The 27,811-nt window shown below is 31.8% G+C and overlaps 2 protein-coding genes across 3 annotated transcripts in view; one reads left to right on the top strand and one right to left on the bottom strand.

Moving 5' to 3' along the window:
* Positions 1 to 27,811, top strand: part of LOC142321889 (uncharacterized) — a 200,841-nt gene that overhangs the window by 93,282 nt on the left and 79,748 nt on the right. The window contains exon 2 of the mRNA XM_075360371.1: positions 18,774 to 19,846. Within this exon, the coding sequence (XP_075216486.1) occupies positions 18,819 to 19,846 (1,028 nt within the window). The 5' untranslated portion in view covers positions 18,774 to 18,818. The remainder of the gene's footprint in view (positions 1 to 18,773; positions 19,847 to 27,811) is intronic.
* LOC142321890 (uncharacterized) overlaps positions 1 to 27,811 on the bottom strand; it is a 301,836-nt gene that overhangs the window by 215,404 nt on the left and 58,621 nt on the right. For both annotated transcript variants that reach the window (XM_075360381.1, XM_075360375.1), the window contains exon 2: positions 15,620 to 15,666. The gene's annotated coding sequence lies outside the window, so the exon portion shown is untranslated. The remainder of the gene's footprint in view (positions 1 to 15,619; positions 15,667 to 27,811) is intronic.

Here is a 27,811-nt window from a genome sequence, read left to right as displayed (position 1 = left end):
AAAAATAACTTTAAATTAATGTTAAAAAGTTATATTTTTACCATGAATAAAAATTATTTTTTGCGGTACGAAAGTTTACGAAATGTTTGTATCAAAAAATAAATATTTTTCCATTAATTCTGAAATGTTTATTTTCGGGTTCCTTTAAGCAATAAAGCATAATTATATTAAACAGACTGCGATATTTCGAATCATGAAAAGACAAGCACATTGCGCGCTCTACTGAAAATGTTGAGCTAATTCATGTCACTGCGGTTAACATCAGTAGATGAGTAATAAACATCACCAGAATAACACCCGCTACTCCTTCTTAAGTCTTCTCTAGAGGGAAAGAATTCAAAGCAGATAAATAATGAAATTCAATTTTAAAAAATTTCATGAGTAAACAAAACACTTTCAATCAAATTGCAACTTTTACAAACAAATATGTAGATTTTATTGTAATTTTATAAAATTTGTTTTGAAAAATTAAAATAAATTTGACATTATTAGAAATCCGTGAAAAATAGTAATAACATTGTTTTATACAAATAATTACACATTCTCGAAAAAAATATTATGTATTAGCACCGATTACTTCTAAGTAAAAACTGAGATTCGAATATAAGTCAAACATGCACATCAACTTACTCAAATAAAGGGGTAAATAATACCGAAACTAATGACATCTAAATTAACTACTGAAAATGCACCAAATTTTATAAAGATAGGGAAATTTAGTACATATAAAATATTTTAAGTTTACAAAACAATGATAAAAATTTAATTTAATGTAATTACAAGTTTTCGCTTATCTCATAAAGGAAATTTATTATTATAGAATTACAGGAAAAATGCAATATCCTGTAAATATCCTTTTGCTCCGAATCATATAGGCTACACGCATAATCCCTAATAATGAAGACTCAGCCTATGAATTATTCATCACACTTCTCTTACCCAAAGACAGTAAGAGGTCATAGTGACCTTGTAATACGTTTAGTCCTTGTAAAATCCTTTAGTCGGGGTTGTAGAGGAGTTAAGAACTTCTTAATCCCCACTACTGCAGTATATAGGTGTCTGAATACGTTTTGCTATTCCTCTATTCTGAGTAAATTATGTGTTTAAAAACGATTACCGCAATCGCTTCTAAAAAAAATTGTCACACTCTAAAACGGATTTTATCTATGGCAATAAGATATCTATTTCGTAATTTTCATGTCTCCCTGCTTAGTTTAATTAATTTCATTACAAATTTATTTTTTGTTAAACTTATACCAAATATTGAAAATAAAAATAATGTTATGATATACACGTATTTTTTAAACTAAAATCTCTGATTAATAAAAAAAATCACCAAAGCTATAACAGATTTTGAAAAATACTACAATCCAATAGTTAAATAATGCAATGTTAATGTAATTAATATTTTTAACTAATGTGAATCATTAAAATCTACAGCTATTTTTTATTATTTTTTTTTTTTTTTTGAGGTTTTTAGGGGCATCGACTACTTTGGTCATTAGCCCTTCCCACTTCAAAAAAAAATAAAAAAAGGTTCAATAAATTCATATTCTCATGAAAAAAATGTTAAAAATTCCACATTCTTATTTCAAATCCAACAAATTACCGCCTAGGAGTTCCTTTCGGCCATCCTTCTTGCGTTTTTCCATTCTGCTAACGGCCTCAACTTCCGATGACAGTGTGTCTGAGGCTTCGGACATGGCATCGTCTTCTCTTTCTGATGCCAATGACGTTCGCCGGCTTACACCAGGTGATGAAAGCTTCAATGGTGCTGTGAGCATCGTTGCTTGAATCTAAACTCGCAAGCGATGCACTTTCGGCGGCTGATGAACTTGATTCAATGTCTAAGGCTGTGCTTGGGCCGGCTGATACAGATGTTCTCGCCACAGTTGTTCTCTGAGCTTTTGGGGCCTCTGTACGTACAGTTTTATTATTGTCTGTGTCTGGTGCTTTTTCAATAGTTACTTGCACCTCCATTTTGGTTAACTCAGATTTTTCCTGAACTCTTGTCACAGTATCCTTAGCTATATGACTCGTCGTCGGAGTGATCTTATGGTCTTTGTCAGATAAATCAAGACTTTTCTTCATTACGTCTATTAATGGCATTATAATCGAAGATTTTGCGGTTTTTTAAACTGCGCTGGTACGGGTCTTATGTCAACGACGTCAGCCCGGGAATGAACCTTCTCATGTTTACTTTGTTGTGTCTGATGAGTCGACTCGATCTTGGAATCAATGATTCTTTCTATCACTGTCGCGAGACTTGGTGCCATCGTATTAAGCAACTGCTCCACGTTGGTTTTAGATGTGGGGGGAGCAGTTGCTGCTTCTGCGTATGTAGTCGATGGTCTAGGTGTACGTAGATTGACAATCTTCTTCGCTTCAGGGTAGCTAACATTTTGAAGCGTTTTAACTTCCTGAATGGCTGTTTCTGATTTGTATACTGTGCAGTTCCTAGATCGACAGTTGTGGTGCACTTTAAAATTAATGCAGACTGGAATTAATGCACTTTAAAATTAATGCAGTCTTTACATGGATCACCCTCATGTATCTTCATTCCGCATATGCAAATTTCCTGCGCTTCACATCTAGCTGCAGTGTGTCCGAAACGTTGACACTTAAAACATCTCATCGGCTGCGGAATAAATGCCCGTACATCAAGCCGATGGATGCCAGCTCGTACCTTTTCACGAAGATTTGGCCTATTGAATGTCAAAACATGCGAGGCCGAAGGAAGAATCTCACCATTTCGTCTCATAGTAAGTCTGCGACAATGTGTCACTCCCTGACTAGACATTTCCTGCACTATTTCTTCTTCAACACAGTTAAGAAGATCACGGCAAACAACAACTCATCTGGATGTATTAAGTGTACTTGCGGTTGAACAGTAACCGCAAATTCACCGATCTTCTTCAACGCCTGGGCTTTGCATGTCGTTGATAGTTTCGACATGTAATCCATTAAACATCTTACGGATTTCCTTGACAGGACCACCAGCACAATTAGTAATCTCTCTAGCAATTAAGAATGGACTTACCTTTTGGAAGTTACCATTCTCTTTCGTAATGACCAAAAATCTTGATTTGGGAATATTGTTTCTAAACAAAGCTCTTCTTAAATCTTTACTGATTTTATCAGCATCTTTTCTCATCTTATCACTCTCCTTACTTTTTTCCTCTTCGCTTGTGGCGAATCGGCGGTTTCTAAACGAGGGTGTTTACGTGCACCCTCTGCCACGTTAGTTTGTTCAGGAATATTTATCCCTTCTGTAGCAAGGCTAGCCGCCGAGGTACACCCCCACTCCAGGGCTACTAACCTTGGAGGTCCGATCCGGTACTCCGGTGGAACCGGCATATGTCCTGGCAGAGAGCGGATGCGCAGTCTCTGCACTGACTCCAGGCTCCTACTCATCGAAGCTTTCAGAGCTCCCATGCACCGACATACATGGGCACCATTGCTACATGCTTGCCATCGCAGGGGGCACGTGGACAACGGAAGGGTCTCCGTTACACCTGCAATAACATTGACCATGGCCACCACATCGCCAGCTCTAAGTTTGGTATGTGTCCACTTCCTAATCAATAAATTGTTCATATCCTGCAGGTAGCCGAAAAATCCAATCCATGTGAGGACCTGAAGGTGGAAACAAGTCAAAAGAAAAGGCATATCCGAGGAATTTACTCGGAGCCCCGTTAGCCAGCTATATGTATTGTACATAAGTGCAGCTGTTACCGCCCTGGACGTGGAACGTAGATGTTGTGTTCCTGATGTGGGGATCACCTACCTCATCAGGGCTTTATATTATTAAAATTTATTACACTCATCAAAGAATAATATGTCACCATTCAATTAAAAAATTCATTTATAATATAAGCCTTTTATCTCAAACTTACATTAATATTAAACCTGATAATAAAATTACTTTAATTATATTTTTGCATTTTATACATTAAAAATGAATGATATCTGTTATTTCTATTTTGGTGATAATTTAATCGACTCGGTACGAGTATAGATTAAACCCTTAAAAATTTAAATTAAATAACCTTGAAATATTAAAAGAAAATATACCTCAAAATATATACAAAAATAATATTATGCAACAGATCGTAAACAGTATTTTAATCTTCAATAGAATTAGGCAAATATAGGACTATCATTAAAAAAAGATTATAATGAAAGCAAAGAATGAAAATCAGAAACCTTAAAAAATATAATTTTTTCAGCATCTTTGAACAGAGTAATGCATCCACGTGGTTTATAATTCTGTATGTTGAGGAAAACAAATGAAGCCAAATAATAAAATGTTCACCCAACTGTTAAATTTACCCATATAGTGTAGCGTGATAGATAATATAATGAATATTTTTGAATAAAAACACTATTAGTGTTTCCGGATATTCCTTGCAATAATCAATGGTTTGCCAATTACTTTCTTTTTTTTTCAACTTATACGGTAAACAGCTGACCAGTTTTTAATAGAACTTATATGATTTCATTCAAATAAAATCAAACAAAATATTAACACCAGCATATAGACAGTGTTCAAATATTCTTTGCGGTTTCACCTCCTTCTCTGTTAAAATAGTTTTTATATTTTTCCTATTAAAAAAAAATAAAATTTTTATAAAATATTTTTACAAAAAAAGCTATAATTGAAACTGAAATAATTTTCGACTACTATTGTCAGTACAATTTTTGTTAAAACTTTAGTTGGGGTCAAGGACTCTCTTTAGCAAATAAGTCGTTTTTCCGAATAAAACGTGTTTTCATGTTTATGCAGTAACCAGCAGAACAGAACACGATTAACCGACTTAATCACTTCGGTTGTTTAGCTGCTTGTAGAATTCTTCAACAGACTAATTAGCGGACATTTGGCAGCGTCAAAATTTCATAATGACACATATGGTGGCATGTTACTGTTACTGGACGTTTGTGCGCGAAATTTGTAACTGACGAATTGTATTGAAAGATAAAGTTGAAGATAAACAATTTTACTTCAGTACAGGTTGCGCCTTGAAACAGAAAGTATAATCTCAGGCAATAATTGGTTCTAACATACGGCAAGAATAAAAATATAATTCTTATATACGTAATTAAATTACAAAATTATTAAATAGTTACAGTTTTTTAATGATAATTACACTTTTCCACCCTCTAAGAATAAAAGGAATTTATTTTATTAAACTGAAAATTAGTAATCTTTATTTTACTAAACTCTATTATCGACCAATATATATTTATAAATCTTGTGACTTTGTTTCTATTGCTAAGGATATCATTTTAAATAACGTAATAAAAGGATATGGAGAATATTAAACCTAATAGATTACGTTATTATCAAGAACAAGTTTTGTAATTACTTTTACCAAACTTACTTTCCCACTGATGGTGAGGTTTTTTAAAAGTTCGCTTAAATTTTAATTTCAAAGGTTGACTAATCTAAAAATATTTGGTTTTATCATACTCTTTTGTAACAACATACAATGATTTCAGGAGAATATGCTACTGGTATTCCAGATTCAAATTTTCACTAAAATACATAAATTAATGAGGCAAATAATAAGATAAAGTATCTTATATGATGTAAAAATATATCCCTAAAGCAAAACTCTTTTTTCCAGAGATTGTAATTTGGTTGAAACGGATAATTTTGGGGAATATTTATAGTCCATAAAAAACAGAAAGTTATATCTTGTTTGATTATGTGGACAACATTAGAATCGAAAAAAGTCAGTTAAATATTTCACATTCTTGATGTTTTCATATCCACATGATATAACAAATAAACTGATTTTTTCTTTAAAAAAAATAATAATAATCGATGGATGAAGCCGTTACTTGATGAAAATCCATCGTAACAAAAAAGAAAATAAACAAAATATTTTATTTTATTTTCACAAAATTTATTTAAAAAATCATGACGACTGTTTCGGTACAAAGTATCTTCCTCAGATGTTATGAAAAGAATACAAAACCTACATTGAAAAGAAAGAGATACAACAACCAAAAGAGATAAAATACATAAATATAAAGAGCAATAATAGGGAATGTACATATGTATGAATAATATATAAATTTATCAGTAAATACTATTGGTCAATTCAGAAAAAGGGGGTAGTACTTACAATAAGATACAAAGCCCATTCACATTCATAAATTCAACACGCCGAACTATTCAAGTCTAATTGATCATTAAAAATAAATTAGAATCTTTAACTTCTTTATTAATTTTTAATGACTCTAAAAGGTTCAGTTTCAGTCCTTTGTCTTTAATAAAGTATTCTGAAATAAAAAAAACCTGAATTTCATCAATTAAATGACAAACATAATTAGAAACCCTCTTATTATTGAAAAAAAACCAAGATTCCTTTATACGTTTTAAAAAAATCAATCAGTCTGTCCAATACAAACTTTATCACAAGAACCACATGCAGGTTTTTAAACTCCTGATTTTTTTTAAGTATATCAGTTTTATTTTTGTTATTCTTAATAGATTTACCTAGAGATTTATCAGAATTGAAAGAATATCAAGATCTGTGTTTCTGAAAAATTTACTAATTTTCCCTTTGGGTTTACCTATTTACGTGAGTGTTTGAAATTTCTTTTGTTGGAATGAATTACTTGATGAAAGATTTGCTAATTCCATTTTGTATAATTTATTTTGAAGCAGATGATCAATTAAGACTCGTTTAGTAAACCATTATTTAGAGAATTTTATGAAAAAACGTAATATTGTACGACAAATAGCTGTGAATAAATATGTTCTTGAGAAGAAAATTTTTCCACTTTGCAATTCAAAGGAATTGTAAAGGAAAAAATTAATGTATTTAATCACTTATAAAAAAATAACTAAAATTTCAGTTACGCTTTAAAATACGGATTCAATAACAGCTCAAGTATAAGGACGTTTCACTGTACTTTTACAATAAAAATAGAAAATAATTAAAAATTTTTTAGTTAAATGAAATTCTATCTGTCCAAACGACAATGATTTTAAAAGACAAATAAATATTTAAAAAAAATCTTTGTTCAGTTATATGAACTTACTCATACTTGCAATAGATTTAATTACTTTTTAGGTCCCTCGCTTGACTAGTCATACATACGTGGCTGTAGATTACTTTTTAAACATTTTTAAAACAATCGGCACGTTCCTTCAATTGGTAAAACTAAAAAATATAATAAATAGATAATAAAAAATGGTTACGTTAATGAAAAAACTTGTAATAGAATTTATTTAGAAATTACATCATTAAAAACATATCTGGCGGATTAAAACAAATTGACTTGAAATTTTCATACCAATACACAAATTATTCCATAACTCATAGACTTGAGTTGTAAGTTTAAAAACAAAGGGATGCCGAATTAGCACATTATATTAAATAGTTTGGTTCTATTAGAAAAGAGAAAATTAAATATTTAAAACAAAAAAAAAATCAGGAATTACTTGTATTTAATCTGTTTTACTTAAAATAAAAAAATAGCTCCTTTGTGATAAATTATTAACAATAAGATAAATTAAATTTTTTTTTCGATTAAGGTAAAGCAATTCTACACTGTTTTTCTTCTCTCGATTGACACAGTGGAAAAAACTCCCTATTTCACAACATTCAGCAACTCTTGCTGTATTAGCTGTCTCAGTTCCAGTCGTTCTTATCCCCTTAACAATGTAAACATGATGTACACTCACATCTGCTTTCTATAAAAGTAATGATATTCTCCGTACAGTAAACCGATATCTGTGGTGAAAAACACAGCGTAATCATCAATTTTTTAGACCTGAATGTTATGCATTTCGGTTGACTTTGCTGACATGTAACAGTATGGGTGAAGGAGACAAAAGAAAAGTACGTAACTCCTTAATTTTCGTAATAAGTCTAGTTCGGGATGCTTCAGTACTTGAGAATATGTTGAGTTTTTCAGAAACTATTTCTGGTTCGTGTCGGGTTGCCTACAACCGTTCAGTTATAACGTCCTAACAGACGGTACAATTCAGATGAATGACTGCCCTATTAAATTAATGTAATTAAATTAAAGTAATGTAGAACGCACAAGAAAGAGGCAGAAAATTAAAAAATGAAGACATAAAAAATGCATAGTGAACTGAAAAACATATTTGCAGCTTAAAATCAATGTGAATAAAGAACAGGAAATAATATGAACACAAAGAATCTTATATACAATTTCCCGTAATATGAGCTGCTATGATCAGAAGGTGCACATCACTATCGACTATTAATTCTTTATTTTCTTATTATCTGTAATACATATGAACCTTCTTTATTACAAAAATGTAGACTTCATTTTAATTTAAAACAAGTTACACTGGACAAATTAAATTATACAAATACGAATGATAAGTTTTTCTGGACTGATCTGAATTCTGGACCACAGTACTGTCATCTGAATTAATTTAATTCCTTTTGCTAATAGATCCACAGACCCTTTTGTTGTAAAAAAAATTCACTGTGCTTTGAATGCCCAAATACTGATTAATTGTAAATTTATTTGATTAGACTTACTAATCAAACGAAAGCATCTAACTGACTAGAAAAGCTTTTTCTATTCATTTTTTTCATAAATAATCATCATACACATTATCAACGTAAATTACCGGAAAAACGCAAAACCTCACTTAATTTGATAAACTTACCGAAAAGAATTACACATTCAATGAAACATTTTTTTGAGAATGAAATTGATGAATTTTTTACAAAACGGTTATCAATGGAACAATTCTTTATTTAGCATTTCTTTTAATACCATATGTAAATTAAATTTTCAATGTTTTTAAATTTATTAATAATTAAATTTATGTTATTATTATTGTTGAATGTTGTATTAAGAATAGTTAAATATGCCTTTAAAAATATTAATAATATTTAGTAGGGATAACGAGAAATGCAGTATCATTAGATGGGATATTACTCGTACGATATGGTAGACTTCAGTGGACGGACTGAAGGGGAATCACGTCGGGAGCATGGGTTTTAAAAGCCTAGCCTCCTGCGGTCTGACCCAGAATTGGGTGGGATAACGCTGGACATGAATGGACACGGAACGCTATACAAAATCCATCCATAAAACTAAAAGAAACCATTAAAATCATACCCGACATTAAAATAAACCCATAAACACGCCCGAATAATAGATAGATACAGCAGCAAGGGACATTGACAGGCTCTGCGTTTTCGAAGGGAGAAATGAAACTCGCGCCACCTTTGCGCTCCGTTCCGTTCCAGAATGTAATCTTCCTTTATAAAACGTATCTGAATTTTTTAATCAATATTATTTTTTATATGAAAATAAATTAACAATTAAGTTGAAAGACTTAAATAATAAAGATTAAGATAAAACTGAGTTCATTTTGTATGTATTTATTTCGTACATTTTATTCCAAAAATATAATATTTTTTTAATTTTACTTTTAATGAACAAATAGCTATGATCTATATACGAGATATACTATTCTTCTTAGAGAAAAAAATAAAACTTTTTATTACGCCGATATTTATATATATAGATACGCACACACGATAGCTTTCCTAAAAAAAAATTCTTGAAAGCTGAATGTGATGTAAATATCAGTGTAGACCACGCTCTGAACATTAAAATCCGTTGGAAGTGAGCTGCGGACCTCGCCTTTAAAACGATCTGCCTAACTTAACCAATAATTTAAAGATATTTAAAATTTAATCTGTCATAAAGTATTACAAATAATGAAAACAAAAATCTATTCCACCTGTACTAAAGGGTTCATCAATTTTATTCTTAATAATTCTCGAAACAGTTTCATTGCCTGTAATATTTATCGTTTTTTGTAAGGTTGCCAAATTAATTGAGTTATTTTGGATTATTTCAGATATTTATACTGATTAAATAAGTGTATGATTATTGGTGAAAAAGCTTTTTCACCTAGTAAGATGCTTTCGTAAATTTCTGAACTTGAAATGAGTTCCTTCTGTATCTCGTAAACAAATGTTCCTTTCGTAAATATGCTATATATTCATAATATATATATATTACCTTATTACCACCGACAAAATCTACAGATCCTAAGCAAGGTTTATGTAATTTTAAGAATATTGATTCCTGTATGTGGAGAGTCTCCGTAAAATACAAGAATAATTTTGACAATCAAGTGATGAAGGGGTTCCTGGTTATTTCATAATAGCCTATTTTTAAAAATACATAAGATTCAGAATTTCTTAAAGCTATTTATTTAGAATATCATAATGAAATGTATAAGCGGATTAACAATTCCATTACAAACACAGTTAGAAAAAACTTTCTTAATATGTCGCTACATAATAGTATCATTATGAAGACAATAAAATGAACACCCTCAGAAATGACACAAGGTTTTCATTCTTAAAGAATAAGAGAAGAAATGAACAAGAAGCCCTTTTTTTCTCGCAATTACAAACACACATACAAATATATGTAATAATTCCTTAAGGCTAAAGATAATGCATATTAGGTCTTACTTTTAATCACGCTACTTTGTCGTATTTAAATGCTTAATAAGACAAAATTCTTTTGAAAAAGATGCATGCAGCGAATTTTAACTCTTTATATCAAATCTTTTTATCACCACAACTTTACTAAAAGTTAATCCGCGTTAACTCTGTACATAACTTATAAATCCTTTATTATCCTAAAATGTCTTCAAAATATTACAAAATTTCTGAAGTTATTATAAAACTATCTAAAAATATTTAAATAGCGTAAAAAATTATGTATATCATTATTGAAACATTAAACTTGCGATATTTTTTCAGTGACTTCATGATGATTAATATATACAGCGGGTTGTCATAGAAACACCGACGACATACAGCTGAGCATGATTAGTTAAAAAATAAAAGATTGTTGATTCATATCATATTCTAGTAGAACTATAATAATAGGATGGTTTTAGACAACTCGTATCGTAAAATAATTACCAAACATCGAACCTTAAAAAATTTTTGAATTTTTTCTTGAATATAAGCTATTCCTAAAGTATTTTAGGAATGGCAACTTTTTTGTGACATTCTGAATCTGAATTACTTAGAAATCCAATGACTTAAAAAATTAATAATAGATACTTAATTAAAAAAAGGATAGAAGCAGCATTAAGTAGGACATGAATTTATTCAAAATTGCTGCAATAGGTACATATATATTGAACACTATATGCAGACTGTAGAATATTCAAGGGAAATTCACTCCAAACTACTTTTATTTTTATAAATTGAAAATTGTCAAAAAATTCCATTTTTAGTAGTCCCAAAGAAATAAGGTGTTTTTACTTAAAGGCAACCATCACGCGTAAAAATCTAACCAATTTTAACTTTGACTGATTAATTTTGAACATCTCTCTGGTATATAGCTCATTATAGGATGTATTTAAAAATAAATAACTTTTTTACTTACTATACATATAATATATTACCAAATTTTATTGAAAGCTTGAATTCTAGTTGAAGTTGGGGACTAAAATCGGTATTGCAATTAGGTTTACCAGTTAACTTCCTAATATAGACATCATTTTACGCGTGATGTGTCGCCCTCAAACACCGCTTACTTTCGTTTAACAAAAGAATAGATGTCATGTTTTAAATATCAATAACCGAGTACATTTTTTCCATATTTAATTAAATTCATTCCGTTTCCCTCTCTCTTCACTTAGTGAAGAGAGATTCTCTCTGTTATTCTCAACATTTTTTTCTCTCACTTTCTCTCTTTCGTATAAACTTATTTTTGCTTGTCTATCTTTAAAAAAAAAAAATATATATATATGTATATATATATATATTGTATATATGAGGTTTGTAAATGAAGTAGTGCGACTGGTTCAGAAAAACTTTTTATTTACAATCCAATTATACATGGACTCTATCACGATTGAAATAGTTCCGTTGGGAAGCCATGCAACATTTCAAACGTTTTCCCACTCTTCAAAGCAGTATTGGAACTCAGAAACCGGAATATCCTTCAGATTGTCGGTTACTTTTTTTTGTTTTCTACTGTTCCAAAATGGTGTCCTATGAGGTGTATTTGTAAAGTCAGGAAGAGGAAAAAGTCGCAAGGACTCAAATCAGGTGAATAAGGTGGTTGAGGCACTACAGGAATGTTTTTCTTTGCCAAAAACTCATTAATTGCGAGTTCAGTACGACAAGATGCATTGTCATGATGCAGCATCGAGTTGTCTTTGATGGCTGATCTCCCGCGGGCAACTCTTTCCCGCAGTCTTTGAAGAATTTCTCGGTAAACATATTGATTTACAGTCTGTTCTGTAGGCAAAAACTTCTTATAGACAATGCCATTACTATCGAAGAAACAAATTAGCATGGATTTGCTTATTTTTGCTTTTTTCGGACGTGGTGAGTTTGACGTGGCCACTCCTTGCTCTGGAGTTTTTTCTGGGTAACACTCAAATATCCAAGATTCATCACCAGTAATAACATTTTTTAGAAAATCAGGATCAGTTTCAATTCGCCCTAGAAGATCGCGGCACACTTCCACCCTGCTGTTTTTCTGTTCAACAATGAGATTTTTTGGGACCAATTTTGGACAAATTGTTTCATATCCAATTCGTTTGTCAAAATTTTACGGTCTGTGGTATGGTTCAAATTCAATTGTTCTCCAATCTTTCTGACAGTTAATCGCCGGTCATATCGTATGAAGTCTCTCATTCGCTCAATAATGTTGTCACTTTTCGACGTTAACTGTCTTCCAGAGCGTGGATCATTCGCATCTGATTCCGGCCATCTGAAAATGCTTTAAATCACCTAAAATCTTGGGCTCGTGACAGAGCGTCATCTCCATACGCCCTTTTCAATTATGAAAAGTTTCAATAGCATTCTCACCGAGTTTAACACAAAAATTGATTGTACAACGTTGCTCATAATTAGTATCACTCATTTTTGTAACGCACAACAAAAACTCGTTTCATGAAAAGTTTGTTTACGTTTCACGTGGAAACAATAGACTAAAAATATTAACACCTAATATAAAACAGCTGTTCATATAACCATATTTTTACTAGTAACTTTACAGTGTTGCCACTTTGACTGCCAAAAAAAAACTAGTCTCATTACTTTATTTGCAGACCTCGTATATACTGTATGTGTAGAGTATGACAATATATACTATTTTGCTAGCTAAGTTCTTTTATTTCCGGAAGGTTAAGATTCTAATTAGAACTCGGACATGGTATGTTTTATCTAAATCAGCCTTACCAAAAATAAATGAAAGGACATAAAATTTAAATTAAAAATAATTTTATTCTTAAAATATAATTACCCGTATTAAATAAACATACCGCTTCTCATAAAACACATTAAATTATTTAATTCAAGATCTTGTTTAATTTCCTAATGCACTGTATAAAGCCAACATTTAATGCACTTTTTCAATTCTTTTCCAATACTACTAACGCACATTAATTGCGTTTACTCTTTTGAATAAACGTTACTTAGGAAGATAACATTTTTAGTACATACAAAAACAGTCAGAGCCTATTTTGGCTATTACATCAAAAGAATTGTAGCCAATATTTAAAGAAAGGAACCAAAACTTTATTTATTACTAATATTTTAAAACTAAAAATAAGCTGGAAGGTTACATTCGACGTAAACAAAAATAAATATAACCAGTCAATAAGAGAAAAGAAATTTCTCTATATTGTATGTGTATATATACACTTTCTTTTATGCTCATTCTTTAAGTTTCTCTAACTTTAACTAGTAAGAATTTGGCTAGATATTTCCGAAAAGATTCCCTCTCTAAAATCAAACTACAGTCTGATGTCAATAGTGGGATTTTCATTCTTTTTCATTTTTTTTTTTTCATCACAACAAAAACATAACAACTGGTATAATCCACAAGTAAATTAATAATACCGTAAATATCTTTGGTATATTTAATTCAATATTTCAATTGATAAGATTGTTTTATAACTTTGGCCACAAATATCAGTTGTTTTTAAATCTTTCTAGAATATCTTAGCAAACGGATATTATTTCAATGCTGGAAGTGTTCCTGTCACTCAAGCAAGAAATAGAAGCATTACTACAAAACAAGTTTTTAATGTTACTAATTTTCTATAGAAATTTAAGATTTCTTTTAACGAAATATTTTTACTTCAAATATTACTCGCTTACTACTGCATTAAATATTCTGTTTCATACATAAATATAACTGCCAATACATTATCATTATGTATTTAAAAAATGAATAAATAATAATTAACGTAGACTACTAAGCGTAAAATCATTTTTAATTTTTGGATAATAGTAGTTAAAAATACAGTAGCTATTTGGAGCTCATTTTTATATTACATTTAAAGTAATATTATAAACTTATTAAATTTATAAATGCCAAAGAGAAAGATTTAGAATCAAAGAAGAAATAAGAATTTTATTAGAAAATATTATATTGGTTCTAAATGATTCATCATGTAAAAAAGCTTACGATATGTTTTGAAGAAAATAAACAAATTTAAAGGTTTAATAAATAAGGATGCATTTGTTTGGTGTCAAAAAAAAATCCTTAATTAAAAATGTATAAATACAAAAATTAAATTAAGATGCTTAAATGACATTGAATAATACCATACAACAGAAAATTTTAAATATTATAAAAATCAAAAAAACAACAGACCGTTCTCGATTAACTGACTAAAATAATTATAAATATCATTTATTTGTTGAATGGATGTAAAAAAATGATTTTTCAAACATATCTTTATCCAAATTCATTGTGTTTTTTTCCTTAAGAAAAGATTATTTAATATGTAAATAAACTAAAAGATGTAACAAATTATCTGTGTAATAACAATAAATAATGTAATAACAATAAACTATGTAACATAGTTTTAATCAAAGTTATAAGTAAAGTTATCTACAACTTAATGCATTTAGATTAGAGGGACGCAATTGCGAAATTATTCTTATTTACTGTATTTTATAATTCATCAATAAATAAAGCTCCCCAGATCAAAATTAGATAATAGCATAAATAAATAATTATATTTGCTAATTAAAAATATTTTCCAAATTTTCAATGAGTATTTTATTAACAAATCAGTTTTTTTTTAAATAATTAATTTCCGCTTTTAAACAGACCATTTTTACTGTTTATTAATGATAAGAAATATATTACAAAAATGTCTGTAAAAGATCACATTAACAAACAAAACAAAGATCAGAGACGACCAAGATGTAAAAATCTTATCTACGTTCAAAAATAATAGAATTCTTGAGCTGCGAAAGGAAACATTATTCTTTCGTAAGGAAGAACGTACAAAAAATTAAAGTCTTTTATAAATATGTTGCTTAAAATTACATTAGGTAGAAATTGTTTTACTCTGCTAACAGTTACTTTCAAGTACAGGAATATACAGTAAAAGGTAAGCAGTGACAAATTAAACGTGTCGTAGAAAAAAATGCTGAGTAAGTAATAACATATTTAAAAATTATGCGATATATTCTATTCAAAAATCATGTCCAATTAAAAATGTCTTAACAGAATTCGTATGATCAAGGTTTACTGCAGTTATTTTTAATGGAAAAAGTTATATTACACACACAAATACATATATATTACAAAGTATTCAACTTACTATATCCAGGAACATTTTTTCATCGCCAAAATAATCCTCAGTTTTCCCTGAAAACAACAAATCTCTTTAGGTTAATTATATTAATAATATAATTAAAGAATCGAAGTTTTGTACGTTACAAATTTTTCCACACAACAGTACAATTATTTCTAGCTTTACACAGTCTTTATCTCTCTTGTAGCGGCAGTGATTACATAAATTACTGCTACTACCAGAAAGACAGCGACTGACCGTGTAGATATATACATAAGTCGCTTTAGATAAAAGCATCAAAGATGGAAGAAGACTCAAATCAGAGTTTCTTCCTCTGAGAATGATAATATTAACTACACAACCAGGGGCTGTAGTGAGCAGAGCGAAGGTATCATTTGTAAGGTTGAATTTCAACTGTATTTCGATGAGCTTTGTGCGCTGATACGCACAAACAGTAAAGGTCTGGCTCACGAAAAAAGGCAGCAGGTGAACAGTTCGCTCCTTTCTTTTCTTTGCATGAGATGGCTAACTTTTTCATAGCATGAGATGGCTAACTATTTCTCTATGTCACTTTCAGAAGCGACTTATATCGCTTATACTTAAGTTTATGCCTCTTAAAATAAAATGGTCAGTAATTTAAGTTTTAAATTATTTTGTCTTCTTAAAATGAAAAAAAAATGAATGTTTGATTACTTCATTATTCTTTGAAAGTAAAAGAACTGCAAAAAAATAAATTCTATAACGTAACTCAAAGATTCATACATCAAAAAACTTTAGATAATTATTTCATCATAAAACAAATTACGTAGATTGAACTTCATAAAAATTATTACCAACCTAATAAAGGGAAGTAAAAGATTTCTAGGAACGTTTGGCTTTGACTGTTATAAAAACACTTTATTAAATAATAACTTAACTATAACAATAGATTAAATTGGTTATGTAGGCAGCAACTGAAGTCTATGACTGCACTATGATTTTATAATGCACATCAAAACCGCTTCGGAACAAATTGGATTAATAAAGCATGCACTGTGCTCACCAATCTAAGCCGTGATGATGTTCTGTTAATGATTTTACAGCTGCTAAATCCTTACATAGTCGTCATTTTATAATTCTGAACACAAGCTACGATTTATGAAAATTAATAATTTTGGTTATGTGACGGGCTCTAAATATTTAAAATGTTGTTTTATACAATTATGAAAAATAACCTTATAATTTTTTAAGATGACGATCAATTAAAAGAATTAATAATTTTCTTATTTTTGTAAAACTTTTACGGTGATTACTGTCATACTGGATTCCAATTATGGGAAGTGACAATAAGTGTGGGTGACTTCTAATAATTAAAAAGCCGACAACAAAGTTATTCCTTTCCTGGCGTTGGTTGTTTATTCTTATACAGTTAATACAAATTTTATATTAAAAATGTAAAAAATTCGTAAATCGATTTTTTAAGGTTTTTTGCTCCCCCACAACCAAAATCACCTTCCAAGAAAATTGTTTATTTTTTCTATGTTTACTGTGTTAAATTAACCAAACTAAGAAAAAAAATTCACTGAAAAACGTATTGCTAATAAAAACTAAAATTTATTTTTGAAGGTGAAGGTGAATCATTGTGAAATTGTATTGTAATATTATTATTGAAAGTTTAAATAAATCAAAAGATGCTTTAAAAAATTCCAAAAATCAACATCTTTAAACTTTGATCAGCTCATTTGTCCACCAAAGTATTCTTTTCACTTTTATTATGCCTAGGAAGATAAGAAAAATTCGGCTAAAAAAATAATCAATAAAAAAGACAGCTTTTTTCAAGGGAAAATCTGAAGGCAAATATTTTTAAAATGGTAAAATCATTATACGTAAATAAAGCATTTATGTATATACAGATATTAATATAAAGTGGGGTTATGTTAGCAAAATTTTGAAAAACTTTACCCCCAAATGTACTATCTACACCACTCTCTAGAGATTAACCCCACAATTTTATCAACAAATTATACCGTATACACGAGTTTCTGCGAATGAAGAGTTTCACACTTTCAATAAAGTCTGTTGAAAATTATGCTCAAGGTTTATCTTCAACTAAAAGCGATTCCTTTTTCCGTCAGATCCATTAGAGATGAAGTTATTTATCTCTGAATAATTATAAAAGCCAGGTGACGTCAAACATTTTTTTTTTTTTTTTTTTTTTGTTTGACATTAAAGAAAATAATGTATCAAACTCTTTTTTATCTAGCAAATTATTAACTGACAACAATAAAATAATTCAATAATTAAACTGTATAACCTGAAATAGAATATCAAGTTTACACAGGCAATATTTCATGTAAATTAAATATTCAAAACCAAATTTTAGTCACCTTTAAATTCAGACTATTTTCCATCACCCAAAAAATAATAGATCATTATGATATTTATTTTTTGTAAATAATAGTATATTTAATTTTATACAAAATAATTAAACACAAAGAAGAAAAATAGGAATTAGTGCATGTAAAAATTGCATTTCGGTTGTGTTTTCATTGTACATCCAATCGACATGGGAAGGGAGATCGCTCGTTTCACTATTCATTCGGTAGGAAATCGGGTAAGATACTATTGCCTCTAAAGTTAGCCGGCCGGTTGCTATTTCGTATAAGAGTATACGGGATTCATTAATTTTAATATTTACTAAAAATATTGAAAATTTGAGAAAAATGCCTTTTCTTTTAACTACTTTTCGTTCATCTATTAAGACTAACTTGAAAAATGTATTGTATTTGGTACAATAAACTTGTATTTAGATTATAACTATTCCGAGAGTAGCGGTTTGAGCTATGCTTTGATGTATTATTAGTCATTATGTCAGTCAAAACACCTTGTTTATATATATATATATATATATATATATATGAGTGTGAGTGTGTGTGTCTGTGTCTGTGTCTGTGTCTCTCTGTGTGTGTGTGTGTGTGTGTGTGTGTGTGTGTGTGTGCGCGCGTGTGTGTGTGTGTGTGTGTGTGTGTGTGTGTGTGTGTGTGTGTGTGTGTGTGTGTGTGTGTGTGTGTGTGTGTGTGTGTGTATTATATGTAACAATAATATTGAATGTGTAATTAAACAAAAGTTTTCCCCATTTATTATTATTCTTATTAATAATTATTATTTCCAATGAAATACTTATTAATTAAATCTGAAACAGTACTGAGTGTGTGAAGATATTTATAAAGAACAATGCTTAAAAAACATGATTAAGGCTAAAAGTGGGATCTCATCTTACATAATACTGATATTGTATTTCATTGTTAACTATGTAATATTTTGCGTCTCGTTTATTAACTGTTCTGAAGTGTTTAAAATTGGTGTTAGTGATATTTATCATAATAACAGTAATACTAATGATGAAAATAAATTAAAAGATTTTCTTTCAGATGCAGAAATATGTTTAAAAGACGAAGAAATAGTGTCGTATGATGTACCTAGTAATCGCAATGGAATATTATATTATCCGAATAAAGTGAATGTAAAGAAAAGGAATATTAATGAGGAAAACATGTATAAACCTGATGAACGTAAAAAAAGTACGTTGAATATGAAATCGTATGATAAAAATGAATTTATAAAAAGTAACATAAATTCTATAGCAGACAGAATAATTCAGGTTAACGATAATGAGGTGAATAATTTAAACAAACTTGAACAAATACATACAACAGATTTAAAACTTAATCGTTATTCAGATCTAAAATTATTTAATAATACCGAAAATAATATTAAATTATTAAAATACCTTAACATCAGTAACTTTAATGTAGAAAGCCAACTGCAGTATTACAATCAGACTTTCATAAAAAACGATATGATTCAAAACGTTTACGAAGGTGTACGTATAAGTTCTAAAATTCAAATGTTAGATATGAACAGTTCAAATATTGTGACCGATTCGTTAACTGAAATGTATTATAATGAAACGGAGTTACAATCTAGTTTTTTAAGGAAATATATGAATAATAAATACGCGTTTGAAATGTCTGAAGGTAATAGGACACAAACGGAACATGAAATTCTAATAGAAATTTTTAAAACAAGATATCCGGTTCAAACGTGGCTCTCTTTGGGTTTATTTACTGAAGATTATCTCTACAGTATTAATTCACATTGGCTTGGATTTCAGCCTCCGCTGCATTCATCTCATTACATTTTGGCAGCACTATACTGTTTAGTGATGACTATTGGAATCTGCGGTAACTGTCTCGTAATTTTCATGTATCTAAGGTAAGATGTTTTTCTTAATTATATTTATATTAATAATTTTTTTTCTTTGTTTTTAATATAATAGTATAAAATTCTACTCATTTCTAATGTATCGTAATCGTTGTGTAAAATAAATTATTTCATTTAATAAAGGAAATTCCTCTAGAGATGGAAGTATTTTTATATTAAGTTAAACGATTAACCTACACATTTAACATTTAAATTTGATTATTTTAGTTCCGTGAACAAGAGTTAAATAATCTTATTCGTTTTATCAGTACATTTCGTAGTTTAATATGAACCATAAATAAACTGTAATAAATTTACATACTTATTCCTAGTAAATCACGGTAAATTTCCATAGAATAACGCGTAGTATGTAACAAAGAATAATCAAATAAAATGGCTTCGTTTTTAACGAATTTTATCAGTTGTTACTAAAATAATTGTTTCATTTACCAACAAAATTATATATATAGGTTGATTCAGAAAGGACTTCACAACTTTCACAACATATAAAAATTTAATGAGAAATTTACCGATTCGGTTGAGGTCTCATTTCATAGAAAATACATAAGTTTGTCACCCAACTTTCACTTTAGTTCGATATGACTTTCGTTTGTAATGTCACATACAACTCACTTGAAGTCGATTTCATTCCAGACTATAGCCAGCAAGTCTGATATTATATCTGCAGCTGTAGCGTTAATTATACGTCTTAGCTCAACAAGATCAGCAGGCAAAGGTGGTATATAAACCCTATCTTTAATGAAACACCACAATTGTCAAATCTGAGAAGCGAGGTGGTCATGCAATTGAATCTTCACGACCGATCCACCGATCTGGGAATCGAGTATCAAGAAAATTTCGGATTTCTAGGCGGTAATGAGGTGGTGCCCCGTTCCGATACGATTAACCCATCTTTTACTCGGTTCATTTTTATACAGAACGTTTTTTTTTTTTTAATTAAAGAGATCGAATTGCAAAGAAAATTTAGAGAAAATCCTTTCCGTATGATGAAAATTAGAAAATCCTGATATCAAAATAGGAAATCTATTCTTATTATATAATCTATATTATATGAAAGCGACTAACACCAATAATTAAATAAATTGATTTTAGCAAAAATACTATTAACAAAGTACATCAAAAGTTTAATACTAATTAATGCAGAAGATTATAGTTAATGACGTATATCACTATTGTAGATAGTAATGGCGTCTATCTAGGTCATCATCAACTGAATTATAATTGACTGAGGTTATAGGTCCAACTAAGGTATCAGAAAATTCTGAAGCATGTCCAGATTTACGGTTGCCTAGAAGAAAAACGGGCCGTACAGTTTTTGTTTGCTTAAAGCACAAGCAACATTGACCTTACGGCTATCACAAATATGCTGCAAAGTTTCATGAGGGTTTTCGCTAATCTACTCCATATGCGGCAGTTATGGGTTAACACTTTGCACCATGCAACGTTAACTCATCACTAAAACTTACATTGTCTAAAAATGTATCGTTGTCTGCAGTCTATCATTTGCACTCCAAACTGCAGTTGAGCACTTTGTCGTCATCTGTAATATATTCAAATCACGGTTACTTTGTATGGCTTCAAGGGCAATCGTTTAAGTAATACGCGCCAAACAGTCGTTTGTGGAATGCCAGTCTCACGTCGAGTTGATTTCTTCGGACTACGTGCAAAGCTTTCTCTGAGTTGTTCCACTGCAGCTTCACGTGATTTTCAGGGGTTGGTGATTTTGTATGTTTAAAGGAACTACAGGCCTCAACAAGATTTGGTACCAAGAGTAAACTGTATGTCTACTAGGAGGCTCCCTATCGTACCTCTACGAAAGTTACGTTGAACTATAATTGCTGACTGCAATTGTGACATCAAAACATGTTCCGCAACATTAAACTATCCATTTTTAACAACACGTTCCGCACCAGCAAATTATCCATTTTTAAAAGCACTGGTGACAGCACTGTTGGCCAAATTCGGTACTAATGAACTACGCGAGTCAAAACTTGATGTATTTTGCTATGAAGTGAGACCTCAACCGAATCTGTAAGTTATCTAAATAAATTTTTATATTCTTTTAAACTTGTGAAGTCCTTTTTTAATCACCCGGTATGTACATATACACACACATACCAGAGTCGTTCCGAAAGTTCTCAAGCTGACACAGAGATGGTGCAAATATGATCAAATGAGTATGAAATTTGTTAACCATGATCCATAAGTGCAGCAAAGTATCAGACGCAAGCGTTTGGTTTCTTGTTTGTGGCGATCGAGTAAAGCAAAGAAGTTTCGACATTTTTTGTAAAATGGATAAAATTCAAGTTCGGGCAGTAATAAGTACTTTGTTTTAAAAGATTAACCCTGACAGATATACAAAAAAATTTAGATTCTAATTTAAAGAGATTCTTCCTCACATATTTTTACGGTAAATAAGTGGGCTGCTGAATTTAATTTGGTGAAAATCCACTAAAGAAAGCGAAAACGGTTTCCTCAGCAGGAAAAGTCACGGTTACAGCTTTTATTTTGGATTCTCATGGTTTGATGCTCATAATTAGTTTGTTTGTGACTACCTGAAAAAAGGCAGAATCATTTCCGGGAAGTATTACGCTTCACTGCTGGACGATTTGCAGGTGGTAATCAAGCTAAACGTTCACATTTGGTCAAAAAGAAAGTACTTTTTCAGCACGATAATGCGCCTGCATACACGTCTCGAATTTTTGTTACAAAACTACCATGACCTACCTACGCTTTGAAATGTTTCCCTATTTGACCGGTCTGGTTCCCAGCGATTACTTACTCTTCCCAAACTTGAAATGACTCGCAGGTCGATGATTCATTTCAAGTGATAAGGTTAAAGCCACTTATTTTGCAGAGTTCGAAAAATCGCATGATATCTGGATTTCAGTGGGCTGGCGTACTGATATGCAACAGTATATTCGGCTCATTGAAAAAAGTCACAGAAAACCACTTCTTTCCTCCCTAACCTTACTAAGTAAGCTGCTGGTATGAGATTATTGTTATTTTTTATAATGACTATGTTATTTCTGGAAGTAACTTTATTTAGAGTCAGGTAGCTTATGATATCTGGCCGATATCTGATATCAGTCCGGTAATAGATATCATCCGGTGTACTGGTGGACCAGAGAAATCGAAGACCAAAAGAAAATCATGCAGCGTCACAAAAGAACTACTCAGAGGTTGCAAGCAAGGAATAGTAACGATGAAGAAAGTCGACGTGCTGCCCAAGACTATAGACAGTCCAGGAAAAAGCTTAACTTTCTCATTAAGCAATCTAAGAGGAATAAATGGCAAGAGCTCTGTAACGAACTTGACACTGACCCTTGGGGGAAAGCTTTTAAGATAATTACCAAAAGGCTAGGTAGACAGGTGCCACCGTTGAGTAAGGAGGAAGCGGAACGACAAGTTAGGATTCTTTTCCCTAAACCTGAAAATCTGAATAGGGAAACAATTGTTTGTGAAGGTGGCAGATTCACAGAAGAGGTAATGGAGGCCATTAAAGAGTTGAAAAATCGGAAAAGTCCAGGGCCGGATGGCATACCTGCGGCCATCATCAAGACTATAGCAGGAATAATACCCTGGGAAATTGTGGATCTGGCTAGTTATGGTCTACAAAACTGTAATTATCCTGGCTGCTTTCCAGTAGCCAGGACGGTTTTTATACCCAAGGCGGGGGTAAATAATGGATATAGGCCGATTACTCTTATTAATAATATGGAAAAGGTGGTTGAGAGGCTGATAGAAGGCAGGCTTAGGGCAGAGCTTGAGGAAAAGGGCTGTCTACATCCACTACAGTATGGATTCAGAAAAGGCCGATCTACCATAAATGCCTTAGAGAAAGTTAAAAATTGGGCTTTAAATAGCAGGAGCGGTACCTGGAGGACCAGGAAAATCCCCAGGATAATGCTGGACATTAGGAACGCGTTCGGATCAGTCCCCTGGTCATCTATAATTGATGCATTGCATAAGATGCGAATAAGCGAATATCTAATAAATCAAGTTAATCACTATCTACATCAAAGGTTTCTTGAGATCAAAACTTTGGAAGGTAAGGCAGTTTTCCAGATGTTTGGTGGCGTTCCTCAAGGTTCTATGCTGGGCCCAACCTTGTGGAACATTTTTTATGACGCAGTCTTCAGACTGAATTATCCTGAAGGAGTTACTGCAATTGGCTATGCTGATGACATAGCAATCCTCGTTGAGGATAGGGCTGTAGATAACTTAGAACGCAAAGCCAATCTGGCATTAGGAATTATAGATGAATGGTTACAAAGAAGCCAACTACAGATAGCCCCAGGGAAGTCCAGTTGTATTGCCCTTTCCGGCAGAAGACCTATTAGAGGTATAAATTTGAATATCAGAGGAGAGCCAATTATGCAAGTCAATGAGGCAAAATATCTGCGAGTCATACTCGATAAAAATTTGAGATTTAGCAGACACATCGATATGATATGTAGTAGGGTCACTCCAATGGTCAAAGCTCTGAGAGGACTCTTCCAGAACCATGGAACACCAAAAATAGAAACTAGGAAATTAATAACTGCTGCAACAACATCAATGATATTATACGCGGCCCCGGTTTGGGGACATACAATTAGTATTAAACGGAATAAAGGAAAATTGAGAAGCGCGCATAGACTTGCACTGTTGAGGGTGGCCGCTAGTTACAGAACGGTGTCCTATGACGCGCTTTGCGTAATAACAGAGGTTCTACCAATAGACCTGCAGATTAAAAGCAGGATGCTTAGATATGAGGGACTACCACAAGACGAGATAGCGGATCAATTGGAGCAAGAATGGCAGTTGGAATGGTCACGCTCAAGAGTCGGGGATTGGACTAGAAGACTAATCCCTGATATAGGTAGGTGGTATGGAAGTAGACGCGGAAACGTTGACTTCTATATGACACAGTTATTATCGGGGCATGGATCTTTCGGGCAGTAGCTAGCCAGAATTGGAAAAAGGGACACACCACAATGTGTTTATTGTGAGGAAACAGATAATGCGGAGCACACTATATTTGTATGTCCTAGATGGGCTGAAAACAGGAGGGTAATTATAACAAATCGATAGATTTGTTATAGTTATCTGCAACTGTGGATAGATTATCCGGTTAGGGGCATAGGCGTAAAGACCGAGACCCGGTTCCCTGCGGAGGGGCTGGGGGACGGCATCGCCGGACCTTGGCCCTAACGCGGGGAATTAGAGGCAGGCAAAAATAAAACAAAAGATCCAAGACCGGGGCAGCCAACCTGCCGTGCCGGATGTAAAGCCGGTGGGTGGGGGACGCCCCCTTTGAGTAGAAGGACACTCTCCCCGACTGAGTATACTTAAATGGATATCCGGTCGGGGAGAGAAGGGGAAAAAATAAATAAAAAAAAAAAAAAGGTAGCTTATGAGCTTATGAACCTCACAGTGGTAATGTTTTATATTGTCGCTGAATGGATTCGACGGCACGTGGCACTTACTAACCTTATGGTAGGCCTGAAAAGGGCCGTCTTTGTCGTAGATTGGCTTCGACAGCTCGATTTAATTGCTAACCTTACGGTAGCCCTGAGAAGAGCTGTTGTTGTCGAATGGCTTCGACGGTTCGTAATTCATAACCTTGTGGTGGCCCTGAAAAGGGCCGTTTTTGCGTTGCCTCTTATAAGAGCTGTTGGGTCCGGAAGCTGGTCTCCAGCGAGGTCGGGGAGTTGCGGCTCGTCCGAATAGGCTTTCCCTCACCGGCAGTTAGGTCCCCCACTACAGCGTGGCAGTGGTGGCCCCCAGAGCCCCACAGTGTCGGGTCGGCGTCGGTCGTCCTTCACCGGCGCGGCCGAAGCGGTTCTCCCCGAGCTATCCCACGCTAGACCGGTTCCTGCTGCTGAGTCCGCCGGTCAGGGCGATTTAAGCCCGACGAGCTGAAATTGGAGCAGGAAGGTAGCGTCCGTGTCCAGCGGCTCCCTCAGCGGGCCGGCCAGGCCTGCTGCTTCGGCGGGGATGTTGGCCTCCGCCGGGAAGTCCCACGTTGAGCCGGCTAGGGAAATCTTCTGTCTTCTTCCATCTTCTTCTTCTTGGTCTTCTCCAAGTGGTGGTCGATGATGAATTTAATTCACTCTCGTGGTGCACGCTCTTTTATTGGAGCCTCAGATTGGTGGGGCTGCAGCGCCGCTATGGTGGGAGAACTGCGCGGCGGTAGTGATGCTTGTATCGGTGCGTTCGTATAATGTGCGCCAGTTCGCATCTGAGTTGCTACGCCGCGTTCGGCCGCCGATATTAAAATAGGCATATATGTGGTAACAATATATATATATACTAGCATCCTAGTCGCGGGTCACCCGCGCTATATGGTTACTTGCGTTTACCGTCTGAACCCCTTGTGTCCACTAAATTAATGCCTGAGAGAATAATAATAATAAATAAATATTAAAGCCTATTCAATTTATAAAAACTATGAGTGCTTTATAATTTCTTCAATGCAACACTTTGGTTAGTACAGGACACACTGTTTGATTTTTAGATTTCCCCTCGCGACTTTGCTCGCGAAATACATAATCAGAATTAGAAACATAAATTATGATCAAATGTTACCAAATCACGCTGATTAAATAGCGGTAGCATAAAACGAAAAAAATTAAAAAACCACTTATGTTTTTTAACCCTTAAAATATTGAAATTCAAAGACCCCAAATATGGTTTTTAAATATTTATCTGAAAGTATTTGCAAGCCCAAATCGAGTAAATATCTCGTTTAGTATAGTTGGAGATGAAAAAAACTTACTATCATTGTTTGAGAATTTTACCTTTCATCACCCTTTCAATACTGAATTTCAAGAAATTTAGAAATTGGTTTTTAGTTATTCACATAAAAATCACACAAGCCAAAAATCAAGTTTATATCTTTATTTGTTACCGAGAAATTAAAAAAATAATAATTTCTTGTTACTTCATTTTAGCTCTTTAAACTCGGAATTTCAAAAAATACTTTAATAGTATGCACTTACACCGTAAGAAGAGAGAGAAAGAGAGAGCGATATAGCTGTAGTATACAGATACTGTGGTATTGTATATATGAAATAACATTCGTACATAGTAAACATCTAAAAAGGTTATTTAAAAAGTTGCTGAAACTAAAAATATTAAAGGAATTCAATAAAATTTAAGAAATTTCTTCCTTTTCTTCAGATATCTTTATAAGAAAATCAGTTTTTGATAAAAATAATAAGTAAATAAGTTATTAAAAATAATTACTTTTTGACATTACTGTTATCATTAAAAATGCCAAAATTAATAATTATTAATCATCTACAAAAAAAATTAATTAAAAAATTATACATATTTAAAACGTCTAAGGTATACGCCAACCGTAAATTATAGAAATAACAATAAAATTATTATATTTTATTTAAATTTCAAGTGCAATAAGTTCAATTAAGATAATTTATCAGTATAATATGTTTTATAAGAAAATGAATTTGTAATTTTACTTAAATTTATAATTATAAATAAATGAATCATAAAAAAATTATTTTATTTTTATGAATCTTATGTTTTAATACAAAAAGTTTTTCTCAACTAATCATGTCTTTTTTATATATTTATCTTAATAATTCCATGGAATTTTTTAATAACAAAATATTTTAATTAAATTAATATAGATTTAACTCTATTTTCTTTTTAAATTAAAAAATGTTTTCTAGTGAAAATATTCCAAAAAAGTTAAAAATTTCCTTAAAAATGTTAACATATATTCTTTCTTACGGAAGAAAATACAAAATAATTATAAACACTTAAGAAATATTTCATAAACGAAATATTTCATTTACATATTTTTATTTTTTTTTTTAAATTGTTTAATGCTTGTTACATTATGTATTTCTCAGTAATTCAATAACGATGTATATTAAACGATATATCTTCTGTATAGATATTATAAAATTATTTTAGAAAAAAAGGCCTAGGACCGTTTCGAAA

The sequence above is a fragment of the Lycorma delicatula genome, chromosome 3 (assembly GCF_047948215.1).
Source record: "Lycorma delicatula isolate Av1 chromosome 3, ASM4794821v1, whole genome shotgun sequence".
In the NCBI taxonomy this organism is placed as follows: domain Eukaryota; kingdom Metazoa; phylum Arthropoda; class Insecta; order Hemiptera; family Fulgoridae; genus Lycorma; species Lycorma delicatula.
Note: the sequence above shows the minus strand (reverse complement) of the source record. Positions and strands in the feature narration are given on the sequence as shown.